The sequence below is a fragment of the Panulirus ornatus genome, chromosome 46 (assembly GCF_036320965.1).
Source record: "Panulirus ornatus isolate Po-2019 chromosome 46, ASM3632096v1, whole genome shotgun sequence".
In the NCBI taxonomy this organism is placed as follows: Eukaryota; Metazoa; Arthropoda; class Malacostraca; order Decapoda; family Palinuridae; genus Panulirus; species Panulirus ornatus.
The window spans coordinates 35,543,740-35,567,184 of NC_092269.1; the positions used below are offsets into that span (position 1 = coordinate 35,543,740).

Here is a 23,445-nt window from a genome sequence, read left to right on the forward strand (position 1 = left end):
ATCTAAACTAATTTTCAGGAATTGATGCTGGAGTTGACATCAAAGCAAGGTGGCATTGGCGATGTGCTAGGAGAGGGGTCACGGCTTATGAGAGATGGAGTGATGGAGGAGGAGGAAGAGGAAGAAGTTAGGGTGCAGATGAAGCTTCTCAACACTCGATGGGAAGAACTTAGAGTCAAAGCCATGGACCGCCAGTCAAGGTGATTAAAGCTCTCAAAGGTTTTGAAAGTATATATAGATATTTCTATAAATGATCAAATTTTTTCTTTATTGATAATCAGTATTTTTTTATTATAAGTCTTGCATGCAGATTAAGCTACAGAGAGAAATTAGAACTTTTAGAGTGTTTGTTTCCATTTGCAAGGGTTTTTGTTTCAAATGAATCTTCTGAATTCATTGAGATTACATTTCAGTCTGATGATTACAAATAAGCATGCAAAAGAATTTTTTATTATTAAAATCACTCTGATGTAATTGCAGTTCCATCGTACTTAATCACTAGTTGTAAACTGTAAGTTAAATAGGTATAAACATGAGCTGAAGTGAGTCACAGGGTTGAAGAAGGGGGAGCTAAAGTTTTAGGTTCATTAAAGAATGTGTGGAAAGAAAGATGAGTCTTTAAAGACAAGGCTAGGTATGTTTTAATGTATGTTAGTTTCAACAATGTCTTATGGATGGATGTCTTGGGCCTTCAATGGAAATAAAAGAAAAGAGGGATGATGGGCTGGGAATGATGCCTGAGAAGGGTATTTAGTAAGAGGTGGGTAGATTGCATAAGTATAGACCCTCTGAAGACCAAGTAAGGGGAATTTGAGTAGTTCAAATGATGGAAAGAATGAGTGAAGAGAGATTAGCAAATAGGATCTGTGTTTTAGAAGTGGAGCGAGCAAGGAAAGTGAGTTTGAAGTGGGGATGGTAGGATAGAATGAAGGAGACATTTGAGAGGAAGGGCCTAAACATTCAGGAAGGCAATAGGAAGGAGATAGATAGAATTAGATGGAGCATTATGGTATATGGGAGTGAAGTGCGTCCACTGGGGTAGAATCATCACATATGAAGTGATCAAGGAGAATTTTAGGGTAATCTGTGAGGCTTGCCTGTGGTTAGAAGTCTTTGGTTTTGGTACTGAATGTAAATGGGGCCACTGCTTTGATTGTTCATAACACTACCTGACCAGAGTGGGAGAGGCAGTTACATTAAGAAGAAAAGAAAATGAGATTGATTACTCCCTCTTTTGATACTTTGTGAACATTCCTTTTGGTATTCATATCGGAGTAGATGTGGAGTTTTAACTGAAGAGCACATGGCAGCATTGCATGTATGCCTGACTCACACATACCCCACACTGATGATTATGATCAGTTCATAATGTAGCCTGAGTTTTAAGGATAGTTTTGTATTCATAGTACAACATCTCTCTTTCCTTTAAGGCATGATCCTGTATCTTAATTATTTTCTATTGCTTCTGATGATGCATTGTACTTGTGTAGAAAGTGAGCAAGCTTATAATTTGCTCCCATAGGAATGCTTGAAATAACTATTAATATCTCTAAAAAAACTAAGATGTCTGTATAGAATGCCTGGGAAGATTTTGATAAGGGATGGCTTTAGTGAGCATGAAAGAGAAAGAATGCTGTTAATATCATATAATTCCCTTTTGTTGTTTCTTCATCTTTTTCACTTTTTTATCTGTGTATTGTTATCAGTTTGACTCCAAAATAAAAGTAAACATATATCATTTGTACTGCAGACTTCATGAAAAGTTGATGAGTCTTCAGCAAAAACAGCTAGAAAGCCTCAAAAAATGGCTGACTGACACCGAAGATCGCATTGCCAATATGAGCCAGGTATGAGAAAGTTTCTCTACTTATTTGTAGGATTCTGTTATTTTTTATCAGAAAAACATTTATAATATGTGCATGTCTTGTGGCAAGTAAAAGCAAGGTGGTATGTTTGAGAGAGGGTAGTATACACCTGTAAAAGACTTTTTACTGGGATCTTTCGCTAGGATAGTATAACAAAGTACTGAAAAACAAACAGATTACTTTAGGAGAGAATTGAAAGTAAGATCATGACCAGTACCCCATCTGGTATAGTAAGTTATATTCAGGGGTGCCATGTAACAGTTAGATGGCTACTTCAAGTGGTAACATGTGCAATGAAAGTAGTAAAAATGGATGATGGAAAATTGATAGAGTAAGATATAAGGCAGTCTAACATATTCTTTTATTTAAGAGAAAGATTTGTCATGTAAAACTAATACTGGGATGGTATTAACATATGTAGAGGCAGATTTGGAGAGGTCTGAAAGATTGAATGAACTCTTTGGGAACATTTACAGTGGAAGACTTAGTGAGTTGTCAAGAAATATGAAATAGAAAACAAAGTTGGAAAATATCTAATTATCCTTGATGGAATAGCATTTAGAGTTATCCTGAGAACTCCATCATTGAAGGAGGTTTACCATGAGTTGCTTGCTGCTTAGTGAGAGGGCATTTTTTTCAGTTTAGGTAGAAAAAGATAATAGTGTATGGTTGCTATAAAAAAAGTACTTTGCTCATTAAAGACATTTTCATCTTCAGGTTGGACCAACAACAGAAGCACTGAGAGAACAGATTTCAGCTCATCAGAGTCTACAGCAAGATTTAGAGAATGAACAGTCAAACATCAATTCCCTTTCCAACATGGTTGTTGTTGTGGATGAGTCCAATTCAGATAGCAGTAAGTTTTCCTGTGAGAGAGCCCATCTGAGATTGAGCATGGTGCTTGTTTTCCTATACCTTAAGACCAGCATTCATTCTTTTTGGCTCACCCTCTCTAGAAGTATGGAAACCATTCTGATCATTATTGTTTTATAGTTATAACCTAATACTTCAGGATTCTTTGAATTTCCTATCTGATCTATATGTTTATCTCTCTCTTTCTCTCTGTAAAATAAACAGTCGCTTCATCTCATACTTAAAAGTTACCAGCACATAACGTACAAGTCATTCTTTATAGAAGGTGAAAAGTGAACCAACATTTTGGCATAGGGTATGTGGCTTAAGTTGTGAGGTTAAACTAGGAGGGATGATGAGTCTGATTGCTTTAGACTCTGTCTAGTGAGTTTGTTGAACTAGAATCTGTATATCTGCCTATCTGTATATATCCCTGATGTGAGGCCTTTCGTTCCTCACCCTTAACAGGCCACTGGGAGGGGGCAACTCTAGCGCAGTGTTTCCAGGGTTTCCTACCAAGTGTCCCTATAGACTACTATTGCCTGTGTCTATCTTTTTTTGTACATATTTGCCATTTCCTGCATTAGCGACGTAGCACCAAGAAAGAGGACTGACCCTTAGAGGAAATAATTCTCACTTGGACCCATTCTCTGTTTCTTCTTTTGGAAAAGTAAAAACTGGAGGAGAGGATTTTCAGCCCCCTGTTCCCACCCTTTTTAGTTGCCTTTTACAACACACAGGGAATGCATGAGATGTATCTTTCACCCTTATCCCCAGGGATAGTGTCCACCGAATATTCTTGCCTAGTACTCCAACGTACTGGTTCTATGTAATGCTCCCACCCAATGAAACCACCTACTACATCTACCAAATGTTTCTCCCAAATGCTCCTGCCTAATGTTCCTACCTACAACTTCCATCAATTGCTCCTGTCATTTTGCCAGAAGGCAGGGCAAGCACTTAGCACTCTCTTTAGGAAAGTCTAGAGTTACAAAGAATGAGTTGTGTGAGTTTAGTGTTGTCAAGTGTTATGTGTGACAAGGGAAGATTGTATGTTTGTGGACAGAATGCCAGCAGTCCATGTGTGGGGGAGACAGAAAGAAAAGACAGCTACCTAGATTGACAATCACATGTGGTGGCTCATTAGGCAGCCGTCACTAACCCTCCCAGTATCCAGGCGGATAGTACATTCCTGGTCAGTGGCTAGAACCTCTCAAGGTGTGAGCAGTACTTCATACATGGAGAGAACAGTCATTTTTATAAACAGAGCATCTGTTCAAAAGGAGGACATTATCTTGAGATCATTTACTCTTGTACTAATGGATGTTTTTTTCTACTTGGTCTGTGAACCATTCTGCCTTGGCTTCTCAGATAAGTCCAAAGATGGGCCAAATAAGACTTTTAGTATGTTTATATAAGTTTCTGGGTGGGTTCTTCCTCTTTTTGTTCCTTTGCATTGCTTGTAGTTATAGTAGTTAGTAAGTAACCATGCAGAGAAACATGTGTTAAAGAAAAAACTATTATTTTTCCTCTCTGGGAATAGTTGCTTCAAGAAAATTTTTACTTTTGTCCACTGCTCTTTTGTATTTGCTTTTTTGACTGTCTTCCAAAGTGTGTTTGCTCACTAACATGTTAAGGGTGTTGATGATATTAAGAAAGATGGTAGTAGAGGATTTTGATGAACTTTTCGGTGCCATGTTGGTGTGGGAGTTTCATCAGTTTTTGGCTAACTTCATAGGTATCTTGTAGTGTAGATGTTCAGGACAGAAAATCCCTTCTTTAATGTCATTACAGGCTTTATATCCTGGGTGAACTAAATTTAAATGTTGGTATGCATCAGCCAGTATGTCAGTCTGTTGTATGATGATCTCATTTTTATTTTTTCTGCAGCATATTCAACTCTAGAAGACGAACTGAATGCCTTGGGTGAGAGATGGGCTCATATATGTCGATGGGCAGAGTCACGATGGACAACCTTACAGGTATTATAGACGTTCACCTTATCATTAATGCAGTCTTTACACACTTGATATGTTAAGGCTCTTTTATTCTCCATAGATCCTGAGATTTAGCTATGGTCTGTTAATTAAGCTTTAGTACTAAATTTGCGTAAAGTTACTGAGTTTGAGGAAGTGTTGAATTAATTTCATATGGACATTATAATATTATTAGTTGTGCTATACACTCAGTATGATAGGAAGTAATTTTATAGATGTAAATGGATAGGTAAATAGGTATCCATAAAAATTCAAAGCTTTCTCACCTACATACATAGCCCTATGAGCAATTCTGTTTGAATCTTGAGCTAGTGCTAACCTGGGATTGAACATCATTTGGTCAGCTCTTCATTTTCTTTTTAGTTCTGACTTGTTAAACATGGTTTGCATTTAATAGACAAGTAGCTTCCAGGACTTGGTCTCGCAGGGAAACAAGGCCTTGTTTTCCTCACATGACTAAGGCTTTGGAAGCAATTTGTAGATGTAGATCACCACTTAGTCTCTGGGAGTTGGTAAGTCTTTGACCTAACAGTCCACACCTCAGACATTGCAGCAGTGTGATAAACTGGGAACACAGTTCACCACAAGGGTAAAACTTTTGAGACTCTCATAGAGTGAAAAGCTTTTTAAAGAACATAACTCTAGGATGTCTTTAGCCGTGGTATCTTCACTTATCCGCTCTTTCTCAGATTGATTGTTATGTTGAACATGATTATAATCCTAATATGAACATTTGACTTAGATGCAGTTACTTCTTTCATCTGCAGACACTCTCAGTCCACTGGGAACATTTTGAACAAGAGATGGAGAAGTTGCGTAAGTGGATGGATGAGAAAGAGGCTTTACTTCGCCAGGTTGAGAGCAATCCTTCAACTGAACAAGAGCACATACTCAAACATGCCAGCATGCTGCAGGTTAGAAAATTACTAGCATTACTTAGTACTATTAGATTAAGCATAGCCTAGTTTGTAATAAGCCTTAAACAGTTTAGTATCATTAATTTGCAGGTCATGTTATACCTTGTGGAATAGGAGATATTTTAAGTATGATGACCTCACTGATTTAATTCGGGCTAAGTTCTTAGCAGTCTTAAGTTTTTGATGCTTTTTGCATGTGAATCATTGTGCAGTATACAATTTTATCAGTTGAAATGGTTTTTATTACACTGTACATGTAGATGTTACCCCCTTTTGGAAGTTGTTTGAACTAACGGAGCTAAATTTAGTATAATTCAAGAGGTGATTCATTCCCCATATAAGTTACTCAGTTAATGACTTATAATAAACTAAAGGCAGTGTTGTAAGATCTATAGAGTCTAAATAACAATCCATTAATCAAGAATTATTGCAGGTTCTACAAGCAGAGATGGAGGTGCAGCATCGCTGCTTTGACTACGTACAAGAAGAATGTAGCAAAATATTGAGTTACATTCCTCAAGAATCACCAGCCCATGAGAATCTCTCACTTGAGATTGAAACTTTACAGGATCGTATGGACTGTCTTGTTAGCATAATAGAGGCACAGACACAGAGGGTAAATAGTTCCAGTTACTTTTAAATATTTTAGAGGATTTGATGCAAACATGCTATTATTTTGCATTTCTTTGCCCTTAAGCAGTTGATGAGTGTATGTAAAGATATTATTACAGTCCTTAAAAAAGCACTTTATTTGATGATTAATGTATTTATGCCAGAAGAAAATTACAGTGATTTTGACAGGCAAGTTGCCTTACCAATAGTTTTTTGGTAACCCATAATTGATAGTATGGTGACTTCCAAACCATTGCAAGTGTATGACAGCTTAGAATTGACTCTCGTAAAGTACATGAGTAAAGTTTTATTGTTACTGAAATATGCCATTAGATGACAGAGCCTACTTCAGGTCATCCTGCATAGAAGTGGGGAGAATAAGCATCTTGATTACAAGAGACATCAAAGAGATCTCTTTAGTTCATGTTGAATAGGAGAAATACTTCTTAACTTTTGTTTTGAGAGAATCAAGCGAAATAGCAAACATAGGAATTGTCCAGCTCTGTGTTTCATGACAGTTGACTGCTGAAATTTTTTATGCAGCTGTGTGAGTAGGTGTATGATGCAGTCTACCGCTAATGATGAATAGGGTATATTTATTGAAGCTTCATTTTTAGAGTTTGATATCAGATAGGGTACATTTTATGGATGAACAGTCAAGTTTTCATAAGACCTACAGTTCTGTGGGCCAAGTGGGCATTATCTGTATTCATTACTAAAGTTTCTTTTAGTTCTATTCTGGGCTTCTTGTTTAATAGCACAGCACATGTTCACTGTACTAGATTTACAAGTTTTATGCAGTGTTGCTCTCTAGTTGTTGAAATTTTACATTAGAAATATGTATGATACTCTTCAAATAAAAGGTGCTGTGCCATTATTCAGGAAGTCACCTGATGCATCTTTATCCCTGTTTCTGGCCTATCACGAAACTAATGTAGGGGTCACTAATATGAAAATATGCATCTTGAGGGAGTTCCAGAAGGAAACAGGCATCAAAGATGTAGATAGATGGATTGACAGCATCTTCTATGAATAGGAATTTACCAGATCCTCCCTATATCATAGTTTCCTATCTTTCACCAAACTTACATATGGATCACTAGTATGGATATTACTGCTTTGGATTTAGATGAAAATGAAGTAGACATTGAGAGATGCTTATGCACCTAGTATTGTGAGGTGCAAAGAATGGGATGCTTTTTAGAACGGACTTAGTAAGTTCTTTGGCAGTTTTGTCACAAGGGGATGAATCCTGGTGCTGGGAAATCTGATTGCAAGAGTTGATGTTGTGGCAATTGAAACTATGATTTAGGGCATGTGGTATCTGTTTTAGATTAGAATAACTTATAGAGCTGTGTGCTTAAAAGTGATTAGTGAGTGGGAATATTTGGTTTAAGAAATTGTGCATACTTTAGTATTTGTAGATGAGTGGGATAATTGGGATATGTTGCTAATTGACAGGCATGTAGAGGAGACATTATTAGTTGTAAATGTGCTGAGAGGAGCTGCAGGTGGGTTGTCTGATCATTCCTTGGTTTAGGCAAAAGCAGTAGATTGCATTAGAGGAACTGACATTTGTGTAAAAGAATTTAATGTGAGTGGGCTTGAAAAAGAGGCCTGTATGCAGAGATTTCAAGAAAGATTAAGTGAAGAGTGGCTTAGGGTGAGAGAGTATAATACAAGGTGAGTGGGAGGGAGCAGTTCTTACATGTGCATGTGAAGTGTACAGCTTGTGGAAGGTGGAATTTGACTTACAAGAAGTGTTGGGTTGAGGAAGCTCGATTGTTAATGGAAGAGAGGAGAGGAATTTGGATGATGTCTGCACTCGTCTCAACCATTGTGAGTATCAATGATAATCGATTAGAATGTATATTAACCTCCATAGTTTATAGGGTATCTGCTTTTTGTTACCAAGATGAATCATAAGGCGTATGTTTATGTTCTTACTGTTTTATTTTAGGACAGTTTGCAAAATTTTAGATTGCTTATCTTTATTGATTTCAGTTGGTTCAGCAAGTGTATTCCAAAATATAATGTTGCTGTGAATATAGAATACACTTTTTTTGTCTCTTTTAGATGGCAGCAAGTGGTATTGACATAAGCAAAGTAATGGTCCCTGTTGATGGCTCAAATGATGTTGTGAGCTCAAGCACCACTACAATATCTCATGAAGGAACTACTGTCGTCACCAAAATCATCACAACCAAAGTCACAGAGACGGTGAGCTGAACGTTTGTACACTCATGTTGGACTGGCTGTCAGAATTGAGACCTGGTATCATTAACAGAGATTGACATTACTTGTTGATTGATTTCAGGACTGTTTGTAATGTACCATTCAATCTCTTAGGTTTACTTGGTGAAGCACAGAAAATCTCTATAAGATTCTATAGTCACTGCATATCTGCAATGAGCCATACATACACTGAAAATCCTAAGTAATCAATTGGTCTGTGACTGAGTGCCATGGATGCAAATTGGAAGGGGTTTCAGTTGCTTGATGCCAGACTATTTGTGTGGAATGACTAGAATGCAGCTAGTGATTATGTTATTGTTTTTAAGATGTTTTGGATTGCCCTTCACACAGTATAGTAACATTTTTTTGCATGCATTGTGACTCTGACATGTGAAGTTCTCCTTTTACTACTCTATGAAATGAGCACAAAAATTGTTAAGATATGGATGGGGTCAGTCACTCATGCTATAGGCAGTGGAAGGAGCATTTTGTGTTATGGCTAGAAAGATACCATCATGGAACAAAGTGTGACTGTATGAATTTAACTTTAACCATGCTGCCTTATGCTTTAGATAACAGTGAAGCAAAAATTTACTGTAATGATTTTTCTAGCAGGTGAAAGGTAGCGTGGTAAAGCGCCAGAAGTTGGAAGGTGGCAGCCAAGAGGACTTCTTCATGGCACTGCATCAGTTAGGTGGATGGATGGATTCAATGGAAACTCAAGTCAAGCCTAAGGCAATGGAAGAGCTTTCCTTGGAGCAGTTAATTCAACTTTGTCAACAGCTTGAAAATGAAGTAGGTGATTTAATGTTCAATGTATTATTAATTGTTGTAGTTACAGAAAGTTGCTATTTTGTTTTCTTAAAGTTTTCCTGGTTTTTGGTATCAAAGTCTTTGTTTCTGCTGTTTCATGATAAATGTTGATATCTTAGAATATGTAATTTATTCAAAATGAACCTCCAAAAAGGCTATGGATATCCATATTTAAGTCAATGTATGCATTGATTTGTCTTGGTTTTATCTACTAATGATCCCCATACAAAATATGGCTTGCACTTGCTACTTCCAGGGATACTGTCAGGAATATTAAACACAGTACACTTCTCAGAAAACTTGCTGATCATTGCTTATATTTTGGGCTTGGATTGATACTTCCAGCAGTACTACATATGATGATCTTAAGTAGACAGTTTGCATCAGTTATTACAGAGCAGCATCAGAAAACAGTAAAATATTGTTTATTTAACTCTTGGTAGTGCAAGGAAATAGATGAAAGAATGGCCCAACCTACCCACATACACATGTATATACATAAACGCCCACACATGCACATATACGTACCTATACATTTTAACGTATACATACATATACATACACAGACATACATATAGACACATATAGACGCTCACACTCGCTGCCTTCATCCATTCCCGCTTCCACCCTGCCACACATGAAATACTTAGTCGTTGACTCCTGCATTAGCGAGGTAGCACAAGGAAACAGATGAAAGAATGGCCCAGCCCACCCACATACGCATACACATGTATGTATAAGCAGTCTGCAGAATGCTCTTACCAGCTGTTAAGAACAGTATGGAAGAACATTCATAAAGGGTAATGTTATATATGTTATTCTTCTATCTATCTATCTATCCATCTATCTATCTATCTATCTATCTATCTATCTATCTATCTATCTATCTATCTATCTATCTGCCTCTCTATCTCTATCTCTGATGCCCATTCCCTTTGGGAACTCTCATCAAGGGGGTGTCCCTGGCAAAAGTGTCTCCACTTATCCTTGCCCTTTCATGGTTCCCTCGCATACACCATTCCACTCGTTCCTACACCATTTCCCACACTCCAGGACTCTTCCACTCTGTTTCCATATGTCTCACACCAACCCCTTTAATTGTACCATCATTCATTCTCCATGCAAACTCCCTGTCTTGCATTTTTTCCACATGCCCAAACCTTCAAAGTATTATGTTTCACTCACTCTGCCACTCCAGAATTCATTCCCTTTACATTCTCCACCATACCACATCTCTCGTATATCCCTTCATTTCTTTCTTTATTCCATGCTCCTCTCAAATAGCTCATTTCCACAGCCTGGTTCTTGACCTCTTTGACTCATTCCATGTATGTGTTTCTGCTGCAAAGGTCAAAGTCGGGAGGACTATATAGTCCCTTTGCCTTTCACCTTTGCATACTTACCTCTCTACCCTTTAGTATTCTGTTAAGGGACCCAATGCCTCTTCTGCTGGGTACTGCTCTCTGTCTTATGTCTCCTTCCATGTTATTCTTGTTAATCTTTACTGTAATAAATATGTGGATGCAATAAAACCTTGAATCTTGTGTCAATTTCTTTTTTTTTTAATAGTTTCAATGGCCATGCTCTCTTAGTTATTATATATTTAGTTGGCATTTCTGGTGTCTTAAATTTTCTAGGAAATTTATTTATGTTGACTTAAATGTTCAAAGTAAGGATGAGTGTAGATGGAAAATTAAGTACACACTTTATTGGAAAATAGGACTTATTCAAGTGGTTGTAAGAGATACCAAATATGAGGATTAGTGAATGAAGTAAGAAGTCATTTAGTGTTGTCTGTAATTGGATTATGATGAATCAGATATATTACTGTTTGACCAGTAAGTACAGGGCATTCCACTCCAGATACGAAAACCACTTACAAATTGCTTTTAATACCTCTTTCAAAAGACAAAGATAATACATATGCTATATGCAGAAAATGCATTTGTTGCTTTCTTTTTTAGATGGAAGCACAGAAAGAGGAGTATTACAAAGTGGTTAGTCTTGGACAGTCAGCAATTTCTGAGACATCGACCATTGGAGAGTCATCCAAAGAAAGTGAACAGCAAGTAGCACAAGTGGTTAGTCGCTGGGAAGCTCTGATGGAAATGCTTGTTGAAATAAGGTAATGTTTTGAAGATGCTTTTCTCCTGACCAAGATTATTTTCAAGTTTTTTACTTCATCTTCAATTCTCTAACTGCCAGAATAAAGTTGTAATTTAAGCAGCATAACAGTATGAAATAAAAACTTAACTACTAACAAGCATTGAGAAGTCTGTGTATCTGTTACTTCTAACTATGAACAAGCATTGAGAAGTCTCTGTATCAATTACTTCTATTCTCTTTTACTTTGGGTAGATCAAGATCCAAAGTCTTTTTGCTCAGTCATGCTTACACTATACTACTGTCCAATGTGCTAAAGTAAATAATGGCTTCCACAGTATTGTACTTCTGTTATTCTCTTTGCATTTAAATGAGACTAACATTTTATAGACACATCCATCCTCACACACAAGCACTTTACCTGCATGTTCCTATGGCATCCTGATTGTAAATACCTTTGTACTCCAACTGTTTGGTTACAGTAGCTATCCATTGCACTTCATCCATATTACTATAGATCTGAAGTAGAATTACTGGTTATTTTTTCTATATCTCATTGCTTAGACAGAATTTTCAAGTATTTGTTTTAACAGGCATAGTAATATCTGAAAATTAAAATGTGATACAAAACACTGGACTCCACAGAAAATTATACAGGTAAGTTTGATTCATCACCCATAGATTATCATTTTGGTCAGTAGGCTTCATTTACATAATGTTAAGGTTTGATGGACTTCTTTGATACACTTGTTGATATTCTTAGATGGTGGTTAGACTGTCTTCATAGTTCGTATTTTGTTTGGTTTAGATTTATAGAAAGTTTTGGATGCCTCAGATTAAAGTCTTGAAGTATTTGTCTTTAGTTTTTTTATGATTTGGTCTGTTTTGTTGTTTGTGTTGCACAGTATATTAGGAAGACATATGGTATTTTTTGTTATAACTATGAAACAAAAATGAAAATTTGATATATAACCTTTCACTGATTTACATCTGAAAGGTGTCACAAATTATAATTCCCTTGTAGAGCTCAGCCTTTTTTAGTATGATTATTAGAAAGCTTAGTTTCAAGCCTGAGAAGTTCTGTGCTTTAACTCTTAAGGCAGTGTGGTCCTTTTAGGGTATAAAAGGCATTCCTTTCTAGGTTTTTGTCTTCTGGCAAATATACTGGTGAGGTGTGTATCTTATTTAAAGGTATATTGTAGCAGACAGTCTAATATATTTTTCTTCCATGAAAATCTCAGTTTTTATAGTGTTATATTTTTTCTGTTTAGGATAATCTTAGTATTTGTTCTTAGTTTGGGAAACAAGCAAAAAATTACTTTTTCTTAGAAAGGTCAGTGGTAAGTAAGGTTCAAGATCACACCTCATTTAATGAGTATTTTCTTAAAACCTAAGTGTATCCCCTTAAGCAGGAAATATTCAGCATATCCTCTGTGTAAGTATACATCTTTTTCTGATTGTTAATTCTGATGTTAATGCACTAGTATTGAAAACTGGCAGGTCCATATGTTGGTTTTTGAATGTTCATGACTTTGCTTTTGCAAAATGTGAGTTTGATAACTAGAAATGCTTTGTATCAATATAATGTTTTTGCTTTTGATGAGTTAACAATTTTTGATTCATTTTCGTGCTTTTCTTTTATACTTGTTTGCCATTTCTTGTTTTAGTGAGGTTGTGCTAGGAGCAGATGAAGAAAATTGTTTCAAATGATGTAGATATAGGACAACTAGAGGATATAACATGAAATTAAGCAAGAAACTTGTTAAAGAAGATGTAAAGAAGTACTTATATAATATAAGAGTGATGGATGAGGAGACACTGGTTGAACAAAGGGTACACATTACCTTCCACTCATCCTTTGGTTTGCTTGTTCTTAGCAAGCTCATGTAGTATCTCGTTAGAGAGAGTGAATTGAATTTGATGTCTGCTAATGATGGGGTATGGCTGAAGGGAAAGTATACTTTTTCACAGTAGGTAGAATGGTTATTTTTTTTAATACTTGATTGCTCTTTCAGCCTTAGCAAGGGTGTGTCAAGAATAAATGAACACTGACTTCATTTGCACACACCATCTCTTTAACTGTCATATTTATTGTACTGGAACCAGAGCCTTCTTGCTCTCTAAGTGGGAATAGTGCAGTAAGAAGACTACTTGTGTATCTCCTGCATATTAGATGGCAAACAGAACTGAGAGTGCATGACTGGAATATCTTCCCTTTTGAATTGTCTTTTTCCAGGAATAGAAATAGCTAATTATTGATGGAATTTTTAGGTTCAGTGTACAATTGTTTTTTAGGCTTGCTGAATTAATTGTAGTCTGGAGTTATATCTTGTTAAGATATTAGAGCTGTCATATCTTCAGCTTGTTCTTTTTAACTTGAGAAGAGTTTTTTAGCTAAAATTTATTCCTGAAGTCTGTGGATATTCAATATACTATTTTATATATAAAAGCAGAATAACCTATGCTTTATATGTTGCGGTTACTGTACATTTACACTTTTTATCTACACTAGCTCATCTCTTTCACATGTCTAGTTGCACTGAAGATAATGAAATTTTTCTCATTTATGAATATTATTAATTAAAGACTTTAGTATCAAGAGTTTTCTGTACTTGTTTTATTTTTTATTCAGAACTCGTATCTCATACATGACTCAGAAGAAGAAGGTGACAACAGAATTAAGTGATCTTGAGGTTCACTATCAGGGCTTTCTCAGATGGTTTGAGGATGTTCGTGCTGTGAGTGAGAATGAGCCAAACGCAGTCACTCTTCAGGTGGAACAGTGTAAGGTTGGTATTATTGTGAGGTTAAGTTTGTAGTCAGTCATGCTTTAGGTAAGGCACTCTCAGTCTGGCTAGGTTTAATAGGTTGAGACAAATGTGTGCTAATAATCTATTGACTGATGCCCAGTATAATGTCTTTATTAATCTAGACATGTAATTTCACTTTATACAACACTGCCCTTTATATTTAGAGGCAGATAAGTTATACCTTAAACACATGTTGGAGAATTCTGCTCAGCTATTTTGGCTTTTATGCTACTGAAGAAATACCCATGTTTGATTTTCAGAATATTGATATGGAAAAGCAATATTTTTAGGGTGAAGATGGGTATATTTGAATATATGATCGTCTCTACACTGGATTATGGATATGTCTTGGGTCATGAATACAGAAGAAAGGTAGAGGGTGGATGGGTTGGAAATTAAATGCCTGAGGATGATTTATTGTGTGATGTATAATGTAAGGTGGGTTTAATCTTGTAGGGAATGACAGGGTAAGAGAGAGAGAGAGATGCAGAACAAAGTGCAGTTAGATTGAGAGATCTGATCAGGGTGTACTGCAATGATTTGGATGTATAGAGAGGATGAGAACAGAAAGACTGACTCACAGAATCAATACATTAGAAGTAGAAGTGTGAAACAAGAATGAGACAAAAAAGATGGAATTAAGGAGATTTTGGGTTATAAAGGCCTGAACACTTGGGAGAGAGAAACATGCATGGAATAAAATGAATTGGATGCATATGGTATGTAAAGGATAACATGTTATTAGTAGGGTTAACCAGGGAATATGGAGCACTCAAGGTAAACATCAAATAAGCAGATCACCAGATAGTGGGACACTGCATAGTACTGACCAGGTGTATACTGTATACCAGACTGCAAGAGAGTGGATGTGTGGAAATGATACATTTGTTCATTAGTTCCTGATGCTATCATGCTGGGGTGGAAGAAACAGTTAAGAGAAGTAAAGATGGGAAATTTAAGCATTAGGAAATTGAAAATAGCATTTACTGCAATGTTGTGGTAAGTTTGAGAATGTCTGAGATCATTTAGAATTGCAGTGTAGATAATGTCAAAAATAAGTAAACACTAGGCAAACTGAAGTTTCATGAGGAATTTTCTTATTGTTTAGGTGATTGAATTATATTTAAGTATTTCAGAGAATCATTGTTTAGGTGATTGAACTGTATTTAAGTATTTCAGGTAAATCAGTTTCTAGTTTGCTAAACATAATCAAGATTACACATATTTGGATGTTTTATACTCTAGAATGCAGAATTTGTTTGTGTAATTATTGCTCATGATATTTATCATATTATGATCATTTGTGGTGTTACTTGCTTCAGACTAAAACTGCTGCAATGAAGAGTCATGATGAACAGATTACATCATTGAAAGTTTCTGCTGAAGCATTGGATACAAAATGGACACAAGAAACTCAGTCTGTATTGCAACAGATAGAAACCTTCCAGTCCAAGTGGGAAATTCTTATGCAAAGGTAAGAAACAAGGGAGAAGGAAATTGAAAGAGAGAATTTGATAATTGAAGATGCCATGAGATTGGAAATAGGACTACAAGGTGAAATTAGCAAAAGAGGATAGCCCATTATTTGAAAAAGATGATATGAGGTAGCCTTTCTTTTAATCACATATCACAGTGACTGGCTGATTATGGGATTCTGCCTAGATGAGGTTACACTATGAGTGAAAAGTCACCTTTGGTGAGACTGTATCTTGGAGAGAACAGCTTATGGAAAATGTTTCTATAGTAACTCCAGGACCCTGGCACCTGGAAAAAGGGTTCTATAGTGGCTCCAGGACTCTGGCCAAAATGCATCTTAAGGTGAAGTAAGGAGGGAAAGATGAACTGAATGGGAAATAACTAAATGAATAGCATGAAGAAGCTGTATAGTGAGACTAAGGAAGATTTGAATGAATGCATGTTTGAGAAAAAAATTGAGCTGATTTTGAATGCATATTTCTTTAAACAGATATATGTTGATTATTGTTAGTACAAATAAGCAGATCACTACCTCGCTAACGCGGGAGACAGCAACAAAGCAAAATAAATAAAATAAATGTTGTTAGTACAAACTATTGAAAGTATTAAGCGATACAAAAATGCTGTTTACATTTTTACAGACTTCTGGAATGGAATGACACACTGCAAGTGAAATTAGCCCAACTTTCACCATCTTCACTTGCTGTTCCCCCTTCACCTCCCCCTGAGTCTCTTTTAAAGGCCATGGAGGCATCTAGAAGGTGGCTAGAGAGTTTGGAAACTGCACTAGCATCTGAATATTCAGTCAGTACACTCCCACAAATGCAGGACCACCTTACTAAATTTAAGGTAAGTTGTTCTCCCCTGTTTTAGTTAGTTGAGCTGGGAAGACAACTGCCTTTGCATCTCCAAGGTGCAGTACTGTGAAAATTCCATTTTGAATTATTTTGACTTCAAACATTGACATAAAATGTACACCTTTATGCACACAAGAAGGAAAAATGGAAGAACTATGACAGTTGTTGATGAAAGCTCTTGGCATTTTTTATCATTGTTTTGATCTTCATACTCTCAGACTGCCGTTTCTGCCAAAATAATGCTAAATTGTAATTCTGTATATCATGTATCTTTCACATTAGCTGTCTTTTGAGTGCTGGAATTTGATGTATCATTATTTTGATAATCTGTTTCTTTATTCACAGGTATATAATTTTACATTTGGTGAACAGAATAGATTGTTTTATCATTCCAGTATCATTTTCTGTGTGCTGAGAGTGACGAGAGTAGATTTTATATATTTTATAAAATTCATATTTTTTATTTCTGTCTCAAGGATCTATCCGAGAAAGTGGAGATGGAGAAAGGAAATATGGCTCACATTAATGAAACTTGTAATAAGCTTTCCCAGGATGGTCATGTAAACTTAATGGAAGATATAACAAAACTGAATAAGCAATGGGAGACTACTACTCAAGCTCTTCAGTCACGCATCAGAAACATAGAGAAAGGTAAGTTGTTTAAGGACATATACAGGAGGCAAATTCATTTTGATTTCCCTTCTGTTAATGAAATAATATACTTAGTGATGCAGTGCAGTTAAAAGAATGGAACTTGTTTTTGCAAGGCAAGTGGCCATAACAGTGAGTACAAGGGAGTTTTGCACACTGCATACTTCAAATTTACTTGACATATGGACTGTGATAGCATTCTGTCCACAAACATACCCTCTGTTATTGTGACACATAACAGTTGACAACACTTAATTCACACAACTCAGTGTCATAATTCTAGATTTTCTTGTACTGAGAGCATTGTGCTTGCTCTGCCTTCTGGCAAAATGGTAAGAACAATAGATAGAAGTAGTGTTTAAGAACATTAGACAGGAGTATTAGATAGAAATATTAGGTAGAAGTAGTAGGTAGGAAAATTAGGTGTGAATTTCAGGTAGAAGTAGTAGGTTGGAATATTAGGAAGGAACATTATATGGACACATTAGGTAGAATTAGTTGGTAGGAACATTAGGTAGGAGCCTCTGAAAACACTGTGTTAGTTTTGGTCTCTGCCAGTGGCCTGATAAAGGCATGGCACTAAAGTCTAAGAAGTAGCAGTTGAGTTCACCAGTCGTGGAGGCTCTTTTGCTGTGGCCAATCTCTTAAGGGAGTTCCCTCAGGAAATGCATAGTATTTTTTCTTTTCTATCCCCAGGGATTTTTATGGAATTTAATGATAATGAAATTGCAATACAGTGAGTCCAACCTCATGGTTCCAGATAGAGTTTGTAGTATGGTGATAAATCGGCAATTGATCTCTAATGTTCAATGGCTGGAATGTTTAGTGAAGGGCAGAGATAACAATCCTTTTCTGTTTCACGTTCCTAGTTGTTCCTAAGCTCACATAGACAACCATAGAGTTAAGTTTTTATGTCTTTAGTTAACAGATGTTGAATATAAAATCGTATCTGACATTCCTGTAAATATAACTTTAAAACTATATGTTTTCTAACTTTTTGGATACTTACCTACCTATGAGTTCTCAGTGCTTCAGTGATAAATTTTCATTCCAACAGTAATAGATAAGCAGAAACAGTACAATGATGAAGTCTCTGGTTTGAAGTCATGGCTTGCAGAAGTAGACATTTTTCTGCAGGCAGAGGAGGCAGCTCTTGGAGATATTGAAACTCTGGAAGCTCAGTTGGAGCAGTCAAATGTGAGTTATTGATTAACGTATTGGGGGTGGCGAGGGAAAGAATGGTTTAGGAATTTACTTGGGGTAAAGTCCGGGTTTAGTGTGAAGGGAAAAGTAAAGGAAGGGTTAGTACTTCAGCTGAAGCTGATATGTGTGAAGGAGTGTAAGAACTTGAGCCCTAGAGTGATGTGGATGAAAATGGAAGTGGATTAACAGGAGATGGTTGATTGATAATGCTTATGCACCTTGCAATGAAAAGAGTAAAGAAGAGAGGTGACTGTTTTTAGAAGAGCTGAGTGTATGCATCAGCAATTTTGATGCAAAGGACCAAGTAGTAGTGATGGGTGATTTGGATGTAAGAGTGGGTCATGTTACTTACTCAGATAAGCCCTGGAGTTTGTTTTAGAGTAATTGATTAATGTATTTCTGGTTAGACTTGGTGGTAGTAGAAGTAGAGGCAGAAAGTATGAAACAGTGGTGTGCGATTGGCTGTGTTTGAGGGAGCAATTTTAAGGCTTTCATGGTATTTGATATCTGGTGGAGTTATGTGTTGGCACACAAAGGCCTTCAGATTCATTAACCTTGTTATAATATGAAAAAATTTCCTTTTTGTCCTACAACTCTCTTCTTTGGTATGAATGAAGGCAAGTGGTCTCACTTGTTGAATCTACTTAGTGTGAAGAGTGAAAAAGTAACAGGCACCTTGTCAGTGTGGAAAATCATTTTTCACTTTGACACCTTGAAGATATGTTCGATGGTTAGCATACCTAATCCATAAAATTGGGAATGGACTGATGATAGACAGATAGATAAATAAATAGATTTTACTTCTGTTTATCACTATTTGATATGTTATACATGTCTCTTGTTATTTCTTGGCATTGTATCTTTTACTTAAAGTACAGGTTTCTCTAGGCAGTTCAAAATTATCTCCATTTTGCATTAATCTAACTTTCCTGTTTAAAGTTTTTAACTGCAAAGACATTTTCTCCTGTACACAGAACCACATGTCCTTGGATCTTTCTAAGGACTTTGGCACCATATTTATTTTTCAAAATTCGCCCCTAATGCCTACAGGCTCTTCAAGATGATGTAGCAACCCTTCAGAACAATGTGAACAGTATCACAACTGCAGGAAAACAGCTGATTGAGGAAGGTGATTCTGAACTCAAAAGTATAATCCAGGGGCAGTTGGAGGAGCTGGTAAACCGCTGGAATAATGTAACAGAGCTTGCAAGGACACAAAACAAGAGTTTAAAGGAAGCACTTGCAAGAAGTCAGAAGGTAATACTTCTATCATTTCCAGTTAGCTGGAAGGACATTTAGATATGAACTTGTTTTTCAGTACCTAATACTGTCTCCTGTAATAGCAAGGTAATTTTAGGAACAAATGAACAAATGCCTCATTTGCATATATCCACTCTGTAGTTGTCAAAGTATGATATACTGAAACCTAGAGCCTACCATACAGACTATAATCTGGTTTACCTTCACAGCTTCATGTTCCATGGGTCAGTTCAGTGACAGCTTGTTGCCTTCCGTATATCATATTGATGGAACTCATTCTAATCCATATACGCCTCTCTTCCCCTTAAATGCTTAGGTCTCAGCACAAAAAAAAAAAACTTCTTAACTTCATGTTTTCATCCCTTTCTTAGTCTCCCAAGAAACTGGGCTGAGCTGAAAAAATCAGTTGCATACTAAAATGGTGAAACAGAAGGAAAATGATACAAAGTTACAGAGAGGTATCCTGAAGATTGTCAAATTTCAATGGAGGTTTCATAAAGGAGATATCATAAGGATTCATTTTGGGTAGACACCCTCCATTTCTTTTCACCTTATGTTTCAGTGGTATGTTATCCAGGACATAGTAACAGGAGTAGATCAAGACATTAACAATTTTTATGGTCTTATTGAAGTGGCAATAGGAACAAAAAGAATAATTAAATTAGAAGTCAAATATACCACAAATAATATCATTATTTCACAGAGAAAAACCAACAGCAAATGATAACAAAACACCATATATGTAAAGTACAAAAAACAAATGCAGTGGCTAAGCTTTCCCATCATCCTCAACAAATTATAAAGTTGCTACCTAGCATATCCAGGTGTATTAGTTTTCAAAAAACAACAGTCCTTACAGTTCACGATATGGAGCACTTGCAAAAGCTATTGACCCAACATTTCTGAAGGCTAGACCTGAAGATGAAGATACTGCTGGCAGATTTATGTCACAATCAACAGGTCAATACTGCATGAGTTTGAGCAAGTGAATGATGTGTAGCAGCTGGTTGCTTGGCATTCATGCCATGACATTAGAAATCTAGGCTGACATCAAAGGTCTAGGCTGACACCAGAGGTCTAGGCAGGTTGATGCTTGGTTGTTGGCTCCTACGAATGAGCATCTACTGTTGTCAAAAAAATTATAGTAGTTGAAGATAATCCTCATAGATGCATCCTGTATGCTGTGCAAAGAAATGTTTTAACCCTTACACCAAGCTAGCATTGTCTTAGATGTTGAGAAGGCTTGTCCATGCTTTAGATAAGAGCAAGTAGATATACATTTGCTAAAGACAGACTGGAAAGAGAACCAACTCTACATTGATGTCAGTTTGTCTAATAATGATTCAAACTTAGATTCTTACAGGAGCAATGATGATGATAAGTTGCTTGTTATGAAATGCTAAAGATATAAATCTAGCATATCCGAGTACCAGATGTGAAACTGAAGAGCAGTAGCTGATGGAAATCACTGTCAACAGGTTAGCGCTGGACACAGTAATTATGCAGCACAATAGCCAGACCACATAGTACATAACATTCTGCTGTTATATGCCTACTGTGCTGGGAAATCAGGGGTAAATCATTGTAGTAGTTATTCTTTCCCTCTGCCACAGAACTTTGGAAACTCTTAACCCTTTATGTCATTCAAAAGAATGATGACCTACCTTATTTTGTAAGGCAGATTTTGCACTTCTTCCAGGACTCCTGAAATAGTTTTTTCTCTTCTTGTGTTTTTCTTCCTCTTAATTCTTCTCACATGGACTTCTGTCTATGGCTAGAGCCTCCAGCATAAAAAAGTGTATATGCAGATGCTCATAAGGCTTGTACATAGGTGAGGAGAGGATAGGTAAAGCCACAAAATATTTACTTGAGGTATATTGAAAAGAAAACCAAATTTGCATTTATGCCATTTTATTTGATTATGACTCAAACTTGGGATGTTGTTACAGGTGCATGGTGATATTGATAAGCTTAATGTTTGGCTTGATGATTTTGAGCCAAAAGTTCCATCTGTAATTTCAACACGTACTCCAGAAGAACTCAGTAATGCACTGCAAATGTTCACTCAGTTAAGAGAAGAAATTAGCACACACAGCGATGACCTTAGAGCCCTCAACAACATTGGTAAGTATATTGAATGATTGTCTGATTTAGATATTTATGGAGTTTGTATTTTAATCACTGACAGTTATTCTCAGAATGAACAGTAAACCTCAAAGATTGCCAAGAAATTTCTCAATTATTTATCTCCATTTGAGAATGTTTTTCATATTTTTTGCTCTCTCACATGTTTGTTTCAGTGCATTATTCCATCCCTGTTACTTTAACACTTTTGATATTTTCTTATACATGGGGTGAATCAGAAGAATCAAGCCTCTGTGCCTGGTGCTAATAAGAGATTTAGAACTGAGAATAGTGGAGTATTGGTGCTGAATTGTGACCACTCTATATAGTTTTCAGTGTAAGGGCTATTGCTGGCAGATTTAGGAAGGCAGCCTATCTTCCGTAAGAATATGGCTGAGTGTTTTATAGAAGTACTTACATGAGTAGATTGAATGGAATGGGGTGAGCATGAAGACATGTTGAAATATTGCCAGCTGGCCCAAAAAGCCAGCTGCACACCAGTTTATGACTAGGTTTCGTAGTCCTTTTTTCTGGCCTTCTTAAGTTTAGTTTGGTCTAGCAGACATCCTGAAGTTTAGCATGATGGTCCTCCCTGCAGACAAAATGAGTTAGCCATGGTAAACCCACTGTTGCTTTCAGTTTGTCATGCCTTGCAAATGCATGAGGGAGGAGCTCTACCCAGAAGGCTGTCTAGACAATTTTTATTATTAGAGCTTCAGGGCTCTTTATGTTGGGTATGAAATTGGACAAGAAACTTATTAAAAAGAATTGAAGAAGTACTGTTATAGTATGAGAAGTGGATGAATAGAATAGAGTAACTAAAGACATGGTTAATGTGTGCAGCATACATTGATTGATGATGTTGTATGATAGAATAGAATCTTCAAAGATCTTCAAGAGATGGACCCTCATAAGTGTAATTCTACATCCCTTTACAGTACAAACAGTTATTTAGATATATATTTGAAACCTCTTTTAGGTGATGAAATGTTGCAACATGATTCTGTGGTTACACATGAAGAGTTGGCTCGCCAGTTTACACAGCTCAATGGACGATGGACTGAAGTTGTTGCCCAAGTTGACTCAAAATACAAGCTTCTCATCACAGCAGCCCAGCAGTATGAAGATTTTAAAAGTATGTTTCTTTTGTTTTTAAGAGTCCCTGTGAAGTGAAAAACACCACAAGAAAAGTGGTGTTCTAAAGTGTTTTATATTATTAAATTTATTTAAGTTTAGCATGTGAAATATAGGAAGTTGTCTTATATCAAAGTTGCTGGCCTTATTTTATTTGCAGTTATTGCTTTGGGTTTAATCATGAGAAGAGATGATACATACATATTTCTGCTTTGGGGCACATTTTTATAGGGCCTTACCTCTCTTGGGAAGCTATGTGCATCCACTGGTAGGAATTAAAGGTTAGAAAATGTGATAATATGGATGCTTGTCAAGGTGGGATGAGTGTGAGGCAGTTAAGGAGTAGGTGTCATGGTGACTTCATTGTGGAGGCTGCATCTTATGCATAAAAGGTCCTGTGATGAATTGATGTCTGTAATGATGTGGAGTTGAGAGGTTTCTGACCCTCTGGCATCCTAGAGACTCTCTCAAAGTTCATGGGACACTGCCCTTAAAAGAAAGTTTTTCGTACTTAGAAACTCACACTTTTCCTAATA

At 36.5% G+C, this 23,445-nt stretch overlaps 1 protein-coding gene across 17 annotated transcripts in view; it reads left to right on the top strand.

The window, feature by feature from the left end:
• Positions 1–23,445, top strand: part of LOC139763229 (dystrophin-like) — a 304,285-nt gene that overhangs the window by 199,308 nt on the left and 81,532 nt on the right. For 13 of the 17 annotated variants that reach the window (XM_071689106.1, XM_071689108.1, XM_071689094.1 and 10 more), the window contains 17 exons: positions 19–200; positions 1,751–1,847; positions 2,583–2,721; positions 4,608–4,699; positions 5,482–5,628; positions 6,065–6,247; positions 8,320–8,463; positions 9,091–9,273; positions 11,256–11,416; positions 14,027–14,183; positions 15,527–15,678; positions 16,322–16,529; positions 17,014–17,188; positions 18,246–18,385; positions 19,442–19,648; positions 21,601–21,775; positions 22,755–22,910. In XM_071689106.1, coding sequence (XP_071545207.1) covers positions 19–200; positions 1,751–1,847; positions 2,583–2,721; positions 4,608–4,699; positions 5,482–5,628; positions 6,065–6,247; positions 8,320–8,463; positions 9,091–9,273; positions 11,256–11,416; positions 14,027–14,183; positions 15,527–15,678; positions 16,322–16,529; positions 17,014–17,188; positions 18,246–18,385; positions 19,442–19,648; positions 21,601–21,775; positions 22,755–22,910 — 2,698 coding nt within the window. The remainder of the gene's footprint in view (positions 1–18; positions 201–1,750; positions 1,848–2,582; positions 2,722–4,607; positions 4,700–5,481; positions 5,629–6,064; positions 6,248–8,319; positions 8,464–9,090; positions 9,274–11,255; positions 11,417–14,026; positions 14,184–15,526; positions 15,679–16,321; positions 16,530–17,013; positions 17,189–18,245; positions 18,386–19,441; positions 19,649–21,600; positions 21,776–22,754; positions 22,911–23,445) is intronic. The other 4 variants (XM_071689103.1, XM_071689097.1, XM_071689092.1 and 1 more) reach the window with 1 other exon arrangement.